Below are 15,262 nucleotides of genomic sequence, written 5' to 3' on the forward strand. Positions count from 1 at the left end.
TCCTTTTTAATAAATTTACAGACATTGCTAAAATTCTGTTTTCACTTTATCATTATGGGGTACTGAGTGTAGATTAATGAGAAAAAAAATGAATGTGAAGGATTGTAGTATCAGGCTGCAACATAACAAAACTGAAAAAAGTGAAGGGGGTCTGAATGCTTTCTGAATGCACTGTAAATCTGTAATCCATTTCTAAAGCTTAAATGAATTAATTTACAGCTGGCAAGAAACAAGTACAGGTAGTCCTCATTTAGCAACAACAATTGGGATTGGCAACTTAGTCACTAAGTGAAACCACACCTGCTTAGATCTTACTTCAGCTTTCCTTTGCTTTACAGACCTGAAAAAGTTGTAAATACAAGGTTACTTTTTCATCACCATCGTAACTACAAATGGTTGCTGTCCAAGCCAGTTGCTAAACAAGGACTACAAGTAGTCCCTGGGTTATGACCCTAATTATGACTGGGATTTCCACTGCTAAGCAAAGCAGCTGTTAAGTAAAACATTACGTGACCACGTGGCTTAGTAACAGTAGTCACGGCAGTCCAGGTTGCGGTCGCTAGGCCAGGACCTCACACTTCTCCTGCCCTGTGCAAACTGCCTCCGCTTCATCTCCCCCCACATCTCTACCCTTTTGGCTGCCCTGCACAGCATGGCTGAGATGGCCACTGTATTCCACTGCCCTCAGCTCACCTTCGTTATCACTTTTGCCTCCCTCCCCTTTCCTCCCCACCCAGCCCAACCCCAGCCCCAGCCCCAGCCCGGTCTGGGAAATGCGGCCTCTCCTATGATCAAGGCCCTGCAAAGCCTCTCCTGCCAAAGTCCCAGCCACCTTCGTCAAACTTCACCATGGGGATCATGAGCAGTGGTGCCTTTCCTTGGGCAGGCCTGGACCACATGGCACCTTTGCAGGCAGGAACTCCCCAAGCAGAGAGCGTGGCACATCTAGGGACCAGAGCAGGGAGTGGCAAGTTAGAGATGGTGTTACCCTTACTAAGTAGACCAGACAGGAAATATGACCAGATGAGCTAATTCTACTTTATTGTAATGCCATGTTAACAGAATCTTGCAAGTCTGAAAGTACTTCTCTTCCCTGCTCCCTTTTACAGCCCCAAAACTAAGGAGGGTCTCTCCTGAGCCTCTTGCCCCACCCACATTCCTGCTGCAGGCTCAGCTGCCTTTTATCTATCCCTTGGCTGCGTCTCTTTGCACTGTCTCCCAAGGTCATTCCCACATACCATTACATCACCCTCCCCTCCTGAGTTCACAGGGGAAACTGACCACAGGCTATGAAAACAAAGTGCAGCTGTGTTGCTCCCCTCTTCTGCTAGTAGCTCCCTAAGATCACGAGGCATCCTGCAACCCAACTGCGCCTGTAGAAATGAATGCTGCCCCCTGATCAGGAAACTATTGCCCTCCCATGTCCTGTATGCCTAAAGTGGAAGGAGCTGGGTCACTTTCCCTGACCCCTACTTGGTCTCTTGTTATCCCTGTGGTGCCCTCCACCCCATAAAAGAACACCTCTTGTCCATTTTGGTCAGCACCAAACTCCTACAAGGCCTGCAGTTGCCGAGGACAGGTTTTGTTATGGTATTGGTTGTGAAAGTGGTGCGCCAATTGCAGCACATACATATCTGTGGCTGCCTCCTATGACTTCTCTAACTCTGGGTAGCCTTTCCGGTGGATCAGGTATTCAATCCGCTTCCCTCTGCATCTAGAGTCTAGCACTGCCTCCACCTCGTGCTCTTCCTCCCTGTATGGGGGGGGATGCTGCCTGTGAATGCAGAGTGCAGGGGGATGCCTCTTTCACTAGGAAAAGACCAATGGAATACAGGCTGAACCTTCATTGATGCTGGCAACTGCACCTGGAATGCTACTGGGTTTAATTACTGGGAAGGGGCCAATAAATTTCGAGTCGACTTTCTTAGGAGGCCTCGAAGTCAAACATTTTGTACAAAGCCACACCAAATCCCCTTCTGCAATTTTAGCTTCCTTTTGTCTGTGTGCATCTGCTTTTTTGTATATGGCCTTTGCTAGTTCCAGCTGCTCCTTTAAGCAGCTCTGGGTCACTTGCCTCTCATACAGGAAATCTGTGGCATGAGAAGCGCCTTCTTGTCTGGTTGTTGGCAAGACCTGTGGGTGGAATCTGTAAGTTGCCTGAAACGGGGACATACCGATAGAGGAGTGTGCTGCATTGTTGTAAGCAAATTCAGCAAAAGATATCAGTCCAGTTGTCTTGCTGATATGAAATGTAGCATCTTAAATATTGCTGCAACAGTTGGTTAACCTCAGATTCTCCACTGGACTTCGGATGACGTGAGGAAGAAATGCAACAAGGCCTTCCAAAATTTGAAAGTGAACTGACTTCTTCTATCTGAAGTAACATGATTGACTGATCCTCTATAGCTAAAGATGTGGTCCAAAAAGAGCTGAGCTGTTTCCTGGGCCATTGGGAGGCCCTTGCAAGGAATAAAATGAGCTAGTTTTGTAAATAAATCCACTACTAGCTGTATGCTTGTATATCCTTGCACTGGGGGAAGATCACCAATAAAATCTAGAGAAAAAGTATCCCACGGCTGTGACTGGGTTTTTAACGGCTGCAATAACTCAGCCAGCTTACCAGGAATTGGTTTTGCTCTATGACAGACGTGACAAGAAGAAACATAATCCTTAATGTTTGTGCAGACATGCGCCCACCAAAACTCTCTGAGAACTCTATTTTGGGTTTTAAACGTTTCCCCCACCCCCGTGTCCTGCTGTTTTGTTGTTGTGGCACAGCTGCAGTACCTCTTCCCTTAGGGGGAGGGGGAAGAACATATAAATGTCCATTGTGCAACAGGTGCCCTCCTACCACCATGAAAGGTGCAAAACCACCTTGTTTTGTCATCCATCTGGGCCCTCACGTATGCATCCTGCCGTTGCTGTGCCCCAATCCAATCTAATAGATCAAAGGAACAGATGTCTACCTGTTCCCAGCTTTTCAGGTTGGTTTGATTTATGGCGCAACTCAAAGTTGCATGGCTGGAACACTGTTGCGGGGGAGGATAACTGTGGCATATTGTACTCCAGCTTACGTGAGAGGGCATCTGGAAGCTTGCTTTGGGAGCCTGGAATGTAGGAGATGTAAAAATCAAAGCAGGAGAAAAATTGTGCCCACCTGATTTGCCAAGGGGTGAGAAATTGTGCATCCTGCAGAACCTCTAAAGTCTTATGGTCTGTACAGACTTGTATAGGGTGGGCTGCTCCTTCCAGCAGGTGTCTCCATTGCTGGAAGGTAATGTTTACCACCAGCAACTCCTTATTGAAAATATCATAGTTCCTTTCTACTGGATCACTCTGGAGTAAAAGGCATGTGGTAGTAGATCTGCCCCCCCCCTTCTCTGCTTGGAGCAGGACTGCTCCTGCCACCACATCTGAAACTGTCTGCACCACAAAGGGGTGGGAGGGATCAGGTTGGTGGAGGATGAGTTCTTTTAACTCTTGAAATGCTGCTTGCTCTTGAGTTGACCAAGAGAATTGCTGATCCTTTCTTAGGAGCTGGGACAGCAGCTTTACATGGTCAGCAAAATAGGGGTGAATTTCCAGTAGAACTTAGCAAAGCTCAGAAAATATTGCATGTCTTTCACATTACCAGGGGTGTGTGTGTGTGTGAGAGAGAGAGAATAGAATAGAATAGAATAGAATAGAATAGAATAGAATAGAATAGAATAGAATAGAATAGAATAGAATAGAATAGAATAGAATAGAATAGACTTTGCTGGATTCTGTAGCCCAAATAGTCTGAGGCAGGTCAAATGCATATTCTTCTAGCCTGGCAAAGAGCATGCTGTTCTATAGTTTTTGCAATACATTTCCGACAGGGGTTACATCCGAGGGATCTTCGGAATAAACCAAGATGTCATCTAAGTACACCACTAAAACGTCTGAAAATATTTTGTTCATGAATCTAGAGAAAACAGCTCCACAGTTCACAAGGCCAAAAGGCATCACTGTGTATTCAAACTTGCTATATCTTGTATCAAAGGCTGTCAAAAATTCATGTCCTTTCATTCTGATTAGGTTGTAAGCACTTCTCAAGTCTAGTTTTGTAAAGATGCATGTAGTCGGTCAAGTAGATAAGTGGGAGTGGATAATGGTCTGTCACTCTGTTCAGGTCTTTGTAGTCATCAACAGCATGCGTGGGTTCTCCCTCCTTTCCCTTCAGAGTAACTGCTGCCTCTCCTTGTTTTTTGGGCACAAAAAATGGTGCTGACGTTGGTGAACTGGAAGGGTGAATGAACCCTCTTTGTATGTTGACATCCAAATATTCCTCGAGAATAACTAACTTGTGAGTAGACATGGGATATTCTCTCTTTGCTGGGATTTGGGCTCCTGGCTTCAAATTGATAGTGCAATCACATGCTTTAGGGGGTGTTCACTGCTGCCTCTTCTTCCCCAAATACATCTGCAGTCTGAGTATTTTTCTGGTAGTGCCAATCTTCCTTTGTTCTGCACTGGAGTAGGGGAGGGGTAAACTTGCACTGCTTATAAGCGATGCTGCTGGAATTCAGGGGAGGGGAATGAGCGCGTCCCTTGTGCCCAATCTACATCTGGATCATGTAGCTGAAGCCACTCTATTCCCAAGTGATGGGCACATGCAAGGAAGCGGTCATGTAGAGCGTTATGAACTCTGTGTAATCTTTAATTGTTAAACTGCAAATGGGCCGTGAGCTGCAAAATCGGCCCTGCTCTTAGTGGCTGTCCATCGATCTCTCAACTACAGTGGGGCAAAAAAGTATTTAGTCAGCCACCAATTGTGCAAGTTCTCCCACTTAAAAAGATGAGAGAGGCCTGTAATTTTCATCATAGGTATACCTCAACTATGAGAGACAAAATGGGGGAAAAAATCCAGAAAATCACCTTGTCTGATTTTTAAAGAATTTATTTGCAAATCATGGTGGAAAATAAGTATTTGGTCAATATCAAAAGTTCATCTCAATACTTTGTTATATATCCTTTGTTGGCAATGACAGAGGTCAAACGTTTTCTGTAAGTCTTCACAAGGTTTTCACACACTGTTGCTGGTATTTTGGCCCATTCCTCCATGCAGATCTCCTCTAGAGCAGTGATGTTTTGGGGCTGTCGTTGGGCAACACGGACTTTCAACTCCCTCCAAAGGTTTTCCATGGGGTTGAGATCTGGAGACTGGCTAGGCCACTCCAGGACCTTGAAATGCTTCTTACGAAGCCACTCCTTCGTTGCCCAGGCGGTGTGTTTGGGATCATTGTCATGCTGAAAGACCCAGCCACGTTTCATCTTCAGTGCACTTGCTGATGGAAGGAGGTGTTCACTCAAAATCTCACGATACGTGGCCCCATTCATTCTTTCCTTTACACGGATCAGTCGTCCTGGTCCCTTTGCAGAAAAACAGCCCCAAAGCATGATGTTTCCACCCCCATGCTTCACTGTAGGTATGGTGTTCTTTGGATGCAACTCAGCATTCTCTCTCCTCCAAACACGGCGAGTTTAGACCAAAACGGTCTACTTTGGTTTCATCTGACCATATGACATTCTCCCAGTCCTCTTCTGGATCATCCAAATGCTCTCTAGCAAACTTCAGACGGGCCCGGACATGTACTGGCTTAAGCAGGGGGACACGTCTGACACTGCAGGATTTGAGTCCCTGGCGGCGTAGTGTGTTACTGATGGTAGCCTTTGTTACTTTGGTCCCAGCTCTCTGCAGGTCATTCACTAGATCCCCCCGGGTGGTTCTGGGATTTTTGCTCACCGTTCTTGTGATCATTTTGACCCCACGGGGTGAGATCTTGCGTGGAGCCCCAGATCAAGGGAGATTATCAGTGGTCTTGTATGTCTTCCATTTTCTAATTATTGCTCCCACAGTTGATTTCTTCACACCAAGCTGCTTGCTTATTGCAGATTCAGTCTTCCCAGCCTGGTGCAGGTCTACAATTTTGTTTCTGGTGTCCTTCGACAGCTCTTTGGTCTTGGCCATAGTAGAGTTTGGAGTGTGAGTGTTTGAGGTTGTGGACAGGTGTCTTTTATACTGATAACAAGGTCAAACAGGTGCCATTACTACAGGTAACGAGTGGAGGACAGAGGAGCCTCTTAAAGAAGTAGTTACAGGTCTGTGAGAGCCACACATCTTGCTTGTTTGTAGGTGACCAAATACTTATTTTCCACCATGATTTGCAAATAAATTCTTTAAAAATCAGACAATGTGATTTTCTGGATTTTTTTTTCTCATTTTGTCTCTCATAGTTGAGGTATACCTATGATGAAAATTACAGGCCTCTCTCATCTTTTTAAGTGGGAGAACTTGCACAATTGGTGGCTGACTAAATACTTTTTTGCCCCACTGTATCATTGGGCTTTCTAGAGCTTCAGTAGGCAACATATGATTCTGTACTGTATCTACATCTATGAAATTAGTGGTTGCCCCCGAGTCTACAAGAGCAGTGTGTTTCACATTCTGTCTGGAATCTAGAGTAACAACAACAGGAGTATTAGGTATGCTTGCCTGCTGTCGGCTGTTTGAGCTCTCCTTAGATGGTTGAGGGCTCCCCTTTGGAGCTCCTGGGAGGGGGGCTGGTAAAGTTTTCCTGGAATGTTGCCTTGAAGTGAGCTGGGTACTTGCTGGCTACATACTCTGTTTGATTTACAAGTTCTGCACTTCACTGCTGTGTCAGATGCTTGAGTTTTCACTGGGCATGATCTGGCTATGTGCCTGGGGGCCCTGCAGTAAAAGCATAGCCCGTTTCCTTCTTCTTTGCTTCTCTTGATGACAGAGATCTCTTGGCTGCTCCAATCTGCATGGGTTCTTCCATGCTGAGTTCTGAGGAGGCCATTGGGAGGAAGGGTATGGGGAAAGACATGATGTAGGTTCTTCTCCCCTTACCATTCCTTCCCCACCTTAACTCCTCCAGTTGGGTGTCTATTATTGCACAATGTTGATACAGCTCTTCCAGGGTATTTGGGGTGCCTTGCCTCACCAGCTCATCTCTCAGATCTTTGACCACTGAGCTGTGAATGTCCGGAATTGGTCCTGGTTCCCTCTGAACTTCTCCTGTAAGCTCCCATGGGAATGCAGAAGCATTGGCTGAGCCACAGGCTGTTGTGCTGCTGTGGTTGAGGCAAATTCTGCCCCAGCTGTTACATTAGTTGTATAATGGCATTCTGCAAGTTGGTCATCTGTGCATCTACTTGCTGCTAGTTTTGCAACAACACTGCTGCTAGATGGTTGGCAGATAGCAGAGTCCCTTGGGGTTTGAAGGTCATTCCTAAAAATCCTCTTTGGAAATGGGTATGAAACTTGTAAGAGTCATGTCAGCCTTACAAGGTAGACCAGACAGGAAATAAGACCAGATGAGCTAATTCTACTTTATTGTAATGCTACGTTAACAGAATCTTGCAAGTCTGAAATTACTTCCCTCACCTCCTCTCTTTTATAGCCCTAAAACTAAGGAAGGTCTCTTCTGAGCCTCTTGCTCCACCCACATGCCTTCAGTGGGCTGAGCTGCCTTTTATCTGACCATTCCCTTGGTTGCTTCTCTTTGCTCTGTCTCCCAAGGTCGTTCCCATGTATCATTACAGGCGGAGCTGTAGCCACAGCTGCCCCAAGTCTCTGCACACACCCTGGGGCTGCCCAGTTACCGCTCACTCCTGCCTCGCCTCTGCAGCATAAAGGTTAGAGAGCCGCCCCAAAAGCAGCAGCGAGCCCCGGTGGAGGGACTCACATGTTGGTGGTGGCTCTTCGCAGGGAGAAGCAGAACCAGGAGGAAAAGCAGAAGCTGCTGCAAGCGGTGGGTCACACGGGGACTTTTGCACCCAGATGTTGGGCAGGCCCAGGGCGGGCTGGCGCAAACCCCTCCCCACAGGGCAGACACGTCAGCATGACCCCCGGCCATGGTGGTGGCTGGGAGGCAGCAGCAGAGGCAAGCCCAACGGAGAGGAAGTAAGGCGAAGACGATGATGAAGGTCAGCTGGGGTTGGCAGCAGGGGTGGAATACAGCAGTTTCTTCATCTTGGCTATGCTGTGCAGGGCTGCCAAAAGGACAGAGATGGGGGGGAGATAGGTGGGTGGAGGGAGTTGAAATGGAGGCAATTCACACAGGGCAGGAGAATGTGACCACAGGACACTGCTACAGTCATAAATGCGGGCTGGTTGCCAGGCACCCAAGTTTTGATTATGTGACTGCGGGAACACTGTGATAGCTGTAACTTTGAGGACCTATCATAAGTCAATTTTTTCAGCACCGTCGTAACTTTGAACAGTCGCTGAACAAATGGACGTAACCTGAGGACTACCTGTACCTGTATAAATATATTAAGAGAAATATTCAACTCAAAAAAAGATAGAAAGGTAGGGATTCTAAGGTATCAATCATTAGTTAATATGCACAGGAGACTAGAAACAAATCAATCAGGAATGAAAATCCTGATCCAGAGATCCTCAAAAAATTTCCTCTGAATCAAAAGTTGATTAAAGCACACAAATACATAGTAAACAGAGAATAAGAACAGGCAAGGCAATTTTGAAAAAAAAAAATAGAGAGGAATGCAGATTGGTCCTCCAAGAAGTTGTACTGGATGAAAGTTACTGAATATTTTAATACTTTATGCCAAGATGGGAGAGTTGATTATGAAAATATATTTTAATGAATTCATTACAGTGTATTTATTCAGTATAAAGGAATAAGTGTACAAAAATTGGAAATGTACAAAGATAGTGTGGGTCATAGATCATACTATTCCATGGTTTTTTAAACCATTTTTTATTTAATCAAACATCATTGGCTGGCATCATACAACCTTCCAACATCACTAGATATAGTAGGACTATAGTTTTTCCTCTGGAGAAGGATCTCTTTTTTTTGTCTTTTTAAGAAAAGTTAAATTGTTTACTGTTAACCATAATGGTTAATAATAATGTTAATAATAATGGTTAAGCATCAATTTTGTTTCTTATTTGTACCAACTCCTCTCCAAGATATCATATCACCAAATACTAGTTAATTTCATTAGCACAATTTGGCAGGGTATGGGATTTGGCTTGCAGACCATGTGTTGTCCATCTTTGGCTAAACTATAAACCATAACCTAAGACTCATTATGGATACTTCGAACTCAGCCATATCCTCAGTATATAACTGCAATGAAAAAGACAAGTTCAGAAATAATTAGGAAAACAGGTAGTCCTCAACTTATGACCATTCATTTAGCAACTGTTCAAAGTTACAACAGCTGAAAAAAGTGACTTATGATTGGTCCTTGCACTTACAACCATTGCATCATTCCCCACAGTCATGTGACCAAAATTCAGGTGCTTGGCAACTGGCATGTATTTATGACGGTTGCTGCGTCCTGGGGGGTCACATGATCATCACTTGCAACCTTCCCAGCCAGCTTCCGACGACAAAATCAATGGGGGAAGCCAGATTCGCTTAATGACCATGGCAAAAAAGTTGTACAATTGGGCGCAGTCACGTGATGCCTTGCTTGACCACTGAACTACTTAACAAATTTTCTGGTTCCTATTGTGGTCATAAGTCAAGGACTACCTGTAGGATAAAATTTTCCAATTAAAGTTCTTAAATTATTGCATTTGGAGCAATCTGCAGAGTTTTGGTCACCTTCTTTTTTAAAGGGATCGTGAAGGAGAAAAATGAAAATGAGAACAAGAAAGGTGGAAAAATTTGGAGTTTTTATTAATGAAGGAAAAATGACAATGGAGGGGGTGAAATCTATAGAGATTTAAGAAGTTATGCACGCTGTGAAAACAGTTGATAGAATATTTCTCCTTTTCATATAATCCTAGAAGTTATGGTCATGTAATGAAGCTAGCAAGGAAATTAGGTCAGTCAGAAGAAAATCCTTTGTTAAATAATGGTAATGGGGCTGTGCAAAGCAGTCAAAAGAGGTGCTTTGCACCACACTGAAATGTGGATGAATCACCTGTGTTGGAACAGTTAAAGCGGTTGTGTCTTTATGGATACACCTGTGTAGTTTTATTGGCAATACTATCAAAGAGGTTTCTAACACTGTTTTAATCCTGGACAGTTTTTCATATTCGTTAGTGGTCCCCCACCAAAGTGCTAGCAAGTCTGACCCAGCTGTGCTTCTTTTTTTTCCCTTTGGAGACCAGTAAAGATTAGCTAGGGACTGCTAATATACAATGTCTTATAAATGGATATAATCAGTGGCTTAGATAGTGCTGACATTCTAGACAGTGGAAGTGGCTGGAGTAGTGGAAGCACTACCCTATGGCTGCCAGGAAGATTACATGGATGTATCCCTATAATCATCAGGAACTAAGCTTGAACCAAGGAAGGCTCTTCCTTTCCAGTAACCTTAAAAAGCAACTAGACCTATTGAAGAAGACAATTCAAATGGAATCTATACATTCAGAGATAGTCCCTGAATTCTCCTTAATGGAGATTGATTAGAAAAGTCTCAGTCAAAGCAGTGAATGTTACCTTTAACCATTTGTCAATGCACTTAGCATGGAACTCGTGGTTGCAGGGCAGAACTCGCAACAGCTGCCTGACTTCAAAGTCACTGAAGCAGACCACACACCTGGGAAGGGTGAAAAATCCAGCCAGTAAGGTTGCAGGAGAACAGGAATGTATGATATACAGAGATATATTGCAGTAAAGCATCTTCTTTCAAGAACTTACAAGGTTTGCTCGGACTGATGGCTCTCTGGGTTGAAGCGGTAGGATGGAAGGTGCTCAATATCTGCTTTGGTGAGTCCCCGTGGCTTGGCCTCCCCTAATCTTTCAGCTAAATTCAGTAATGCCTGATAGAAATCAAAAGGAAAGAAAGGGATACAAAGCAAATGATCCCACTGCTGAGAATACCCCTTTAATTCTTTATAAACTGATGTGGTCTGTAACTTCACAAGAGAGAGAGGTGAATCTTTTCCCATCAAAACTTTAAAGAAAAAAAAGACAGTGAAGTATATTTCATTGAAGTTTAACAGTCTGAAAGCATTAATCTTTCCCTATAACTCATTCCTGTTCTGATTATCCATCCACTTTAATTAACTTTAACTTTTCCATCTTTGGCCTTGGCTACTTTTTCAAATGTCACCCTTGGTATGCCAGATAATCATTAAATGGACCTTCAATCAGAATTGTATACCTCTGCCATAAGAAATGGTCCCAGAAAGGAGGAGCAGTGTGCGCTGCATATTTGCCTCCTCCAATTGTTGCCACTCATTCCTTAAATACCCTCTTCTCAACTGTGTCCCATTTCTCAGCTGTGGACTCTAGGGCAGAGTTGACAGACGTGAGGTTTCATGGATCTATTCTATTAGTGCAACTCAAGATCCACCAGCCAGAACTTGCTGCACACATAATCTCACCACCAGCAGCAAGCACTAAAAGTTACAATTAAAGAACTCTGAGCATCAGAACAGACGGGAGTTCATAATTCTTCCACTCCTGGTGGGAAAGCATTTCATCCCTCCTAATCCTGAACAGTTGGGAGGTAACATCCTTGTCAGTCTGTTGCAAACCCCCCACAGATTCAAGTCTACCTTCTGCCTTTTCTGCCCATGAGCCCTTCTCCATTCTAATGGGCCAACAGAGAGAAGCAAACCTACCTCATAGTTTTCCATCTCTACATCATCCACATCCAAGTCCAAACTTATTGTGGGCCCCACAGCTGTTGGCGATACAGGAAGCATTGAACTGCAATTTTTAAAAAATAGATAGCAGTAAACAGAAATATAAATAACACGTGCACCCAGGCAGAGCCAAAGCATATATTTTGATGGAGGACACTGCTGGGGAAAGATGGTGGCCCACGCTCCCAGAATGGCTATTAGGGAAAGCCGAGCCTTATGTGCTTATTCCAATAAAGGGAGAATATCCAACTTAGATTCTCCCCATTGTGACCACAGATACTCACAGGAAGTATGGCAGGAAGCTTGGGTAATATGGAGGTGGAGGAGGTGGCGGGGGAGGCAGTGGTTGCTGCAATCTGTATCGCTGGGAATTCAGCCGCCGGGGCATCATATGTGGATATGGCTGTGGGAACATCACAAACTATGTCAATGTTGCCTAATCTGTAAGCTATGCATATATTCCATGCCATGTGAAAAAAAGAATTAACATTTTCTATCCAAGCAAATAAAAGTTTGCACTAAGAAAAACTGAGTCCTTTAGCATGATCTATTATGCAAATTAAAGAAGAACATATTCTGCTTTTTACTATGTTGCATCATTTATTCCTGTTGTCCTAGTAACAGAGAACAGAAAGAAGCTATGCAAAGCACTAGAAGCCACATTCTCTGTCACTGGAATTTTAGTCGGCTACCTCTCTCACATCTAAAATATTACAATATTATAAATCTATGCAATCTTAGAAAATTGCAAGCTAAAAGAAGAGGGGAAAAGATAACAAAAACCAAGGTACCCAGTGCAGGTGGAAATATGGTGTAAACATGTACAAGAATGTTCCACATTTTTCAGAGTGACTATCTACAGTAGTACAGGTAGTCCTCACTTACCAACCGCTTGTTCAGCGACCATTCAAAGTTGCAACAGCACTGGACTAGTGGTACATACGACTGGTCCTTGAAGTTCTGGTAGCCGCAGCACCCCCACGATCACATGATCACTTGTGACCTTCCCCGACAGTTTCCCAAAAGGGAAGTCAATGGGGAAGCCAGCAGGGAAGGTCACAAGTTGCTCTGGTAAGTCCTCCTTGGCCTTCCTGTACTCGTACCCCGACACACCCTCCACCCCTGTCTTCCTGCGCTCGCACCCTGCTCCACCATCCAGCCTTCCCGCATTCACACGCAGCCTGCACCAGGCCTCCCCCCATCCCCCCTGCGGCACCCCTATGCTCCTTACCTGGGACTCCCACTGCTTCCCACTTAATGACCCACGTGTCTTGGGGTTATGACAGCAACTGGGACTGCTGGGATTGTTATCACTAAGCAATGCAGTCGCGTGACATCGTGCTTTATGACCACATCACTTAACAATGGCAATCCCTGTTCCAATTGCTGTTGTAACCTGAAGACTACCTGTCAGGTAGACCACAGGCCCATCCACTGAGACTGCCTGTCACACACTCCCTTTGACTGGGTGTGTGTGTGTCTTTTTCTTTATTATCCTTTTGTTTTTCTGCCACTACTAAGCCCCTTTAACAGTTTAAAAATTCTAAAGTAGTATAACCGGATAGAACACAAGAAAGAGAGAGGATAGCACAGGGGCTTGGTTAACACAGGAACAAATTGACTTCTATTAAATATCTAACAAAGGTTCTAAACGAGTTCATCTATTTCTATAAATTCTCTATCCCATCAATGGCCTTTCCTAGCCCTAACATTATTCCTAACCCTGTCTCCCTGACAAGGGGAGATACTCTCAGGCCCGGGCACTGAGCCTCCCTCAGGTACTCCCCATCGACCTGCATCTTCTAAATCCCTCTTGAACTTCCCTTCCTCTGCTGGAACATAACCTAGCAGGAGGTGTCCAGTTTCCATCCTTCAACTGGCAGTTCCATTGCCCAATCATTATACTGCTACCACTTCACCCCACCTCATCCCTCCAAAAAAAAAAAATAGCTCTGGAAAATGTCCTGATAAGGTCTGTGGTCACTCTGTTTGGTCTTATTCAGATATTCCAAGTTCTCGATCCTACTGGGGCATGATGGCCTCCTGTATCCAGACAAAAGATTTTTTTAGACACCCTCTTCTATCTGGTTCAGAGGCTACAGAAAATAGCTCTTCCTTTAACATGGCACTTACCACGCCAAATGGCAATTCTTGGTGAAGTGGGTCGTGTGTGTGTGGAAGATACAATGGTACAGAGGGAGACAGGGCAGGAGTATGATGGGAAGGAGAATATGAGAAGCCTCCCATTGAGTGCTGTTCACCCCGAAGCTCCACCTCGTTTTCTATCCTCTGAAGTGGCTGTGGGAAAAAGAAGATAATACGCATTCTTCATTCACTGGCAACTGCTCCCAAATATGCAAAAAGGGTGAGAAATGCTAGTGAAGCAACTGGAACCAAACCCAAACAGAACCAAAGAATGGCACTGGTGCCAACTCTTGCATACCATCAATAAGATATTTTGCCACGTACCTCCATAAGATTAACTTGTTGGACTAATATATAAAATCACAGAAGCCATTTAAGCCATCAAATCCAACTCTCTACTCAGGAAGCTTTTCCTAACATTCAAGTGGAATGGGTTTTCTTGTAACCTAAGACTATTGTTCCATGTGCTGTACTCTGGAATGATAGAGAACAAGTCTTGATCTCCCCTTCAATGTTCCTGCTACTTCCCTTTCCTCAACTAAGTTTTATCCAGTGGTCAGTAGTATTAAGTCAAAAACAGCTAATTCTCTTGTGCCTTCCCCTATTATCTGGAGAGAAAAGTTGTTAGCAAGGTAAGTCATATTTCCTGGAAGGACCAAGCTGCTTCTTCTCTGTCTTTCAGGGACTGACTGCAGTGTTCCACAGGGCATGCTTTCTTCCCTGAAGGCTCACAGCTTCTTTCTGCTGTGAGATCTGAAAGCTGCTTTTGAGTTGCAGGGATGAGAATTATCTTCTAAGTGTGCTTTTCACTTTTGGCTTACTCTTTTGACTACCTTCCTTAGAGAAGAAGGTTTATTCTGTGAGCTCCTGTTCTAGTGCCTTTTTCATCTTCTCTCATTAACTGAAGTATGGCTACTCAGCGCTCCAATCATCTGACATTTTCTTCAAGCCTTGCTCTATGTTTGTTTCTTTATATCTATTTATTAGATTCATATGGCCACCCAATTCACAAGAAGGATTCTGAGCAATCTACAATGCAAAGGAATTAAATGTAAGATCAAATACAATATGAAATAAAATAATAAACAATTGGAACATAAAATAACAGGGTAACATAACAGAAATAACGATAACAGACACAAAGAAGACTAACCAACACATACCTCATTTAATGGTCTTTCATTCTACATCCCCCAAGCATTGGGCCAGACATAGGATATAGGCTTATCGTATATCTGGCCCAAGGCTTGGAGGAAGAACCAGTTTTTAAGGCCTTGTGGGAGGATAGAAAGGCTGAGACCATCTGAACCTTAGGGGAAATGATGTTCCAGAAGCGCAACAAAGAAGGCACACCCCTGGGCCCCATTAGGGTGACACTATTTTGTGGAAGGGACCCAAAGCATTCTGACTCTGCTGAATCTTACAAGATAAGCAAAGACAATTGGAGACAGGCAGTCCCCCAAGTAACCTGCCCTGTGCCATAAAGAGCTT

The 15,262-nt window shown here is 44.3% G+C and overlaps 1 protein-coding gene across 8 annotated transcripts in view; it reads right to left on the minus strand.

Moving 5' to 3' along the window:
- Nucleotides 1-15,262, minus strand: part of RNF44 (ring finger protein 44) — a 59,529-nt gene that overhangs the window by 6,822 nt on the left and 37,445 nt on the right. For 2 of the 8 annotated variants that reach the window (XM_025173796.2, XM_025173798.2), the window contains exons 7-12: nt 13,760-13,924; nt 11,911-12,029; nt 11,603-11,690; nt 10,674-10,795; nt 10,473-10,572; nt 8,675-9,146 (exon numbers count right to left, since the gene is read on the minus strand). In XM_025173796.2, the coding sequence (XP_025029564.1) occupies nt 9,078-9,146; nt 10,473-10,572; nt 10,674-10,795; nt 11,603-11,690; nt 11,911-12,029; nt 13,760-13,924 (663 nt within the window). In that variant the 3' untranslated portion in view covers nt 8,675-9,077. Of the gene's footprint in view, nt 1-6,340; nt 8,041-8,674; nt 9,147-10,472; nt 10,573-10,673; nt 10,796-11,602; nt 11,691-11,910; nt 12,030-13,759; nt 13,925-15,262 lie in introns of those variants that run through there. The other 6 variants (XM_025173795.2, XM_025173797.2, XM_025173802.2 and 3 more) reach the window with 4 other exon arrangements.

This window comes from Python bivittatus, unplaced genomic scaffold, assembly GCF_059951505.1.
Source record: "Python bivittatus isolate LINGU-HERP-01145 unplaced genomic scaffold, Pbiv_v1 ctg000080_np1212, whole genome shotgun sequence".
NCBI lineage: Eukaryota > Metazoa > Chordata > Lepidosauria > Squamata > Pythonidae > Python > Python bivittatus.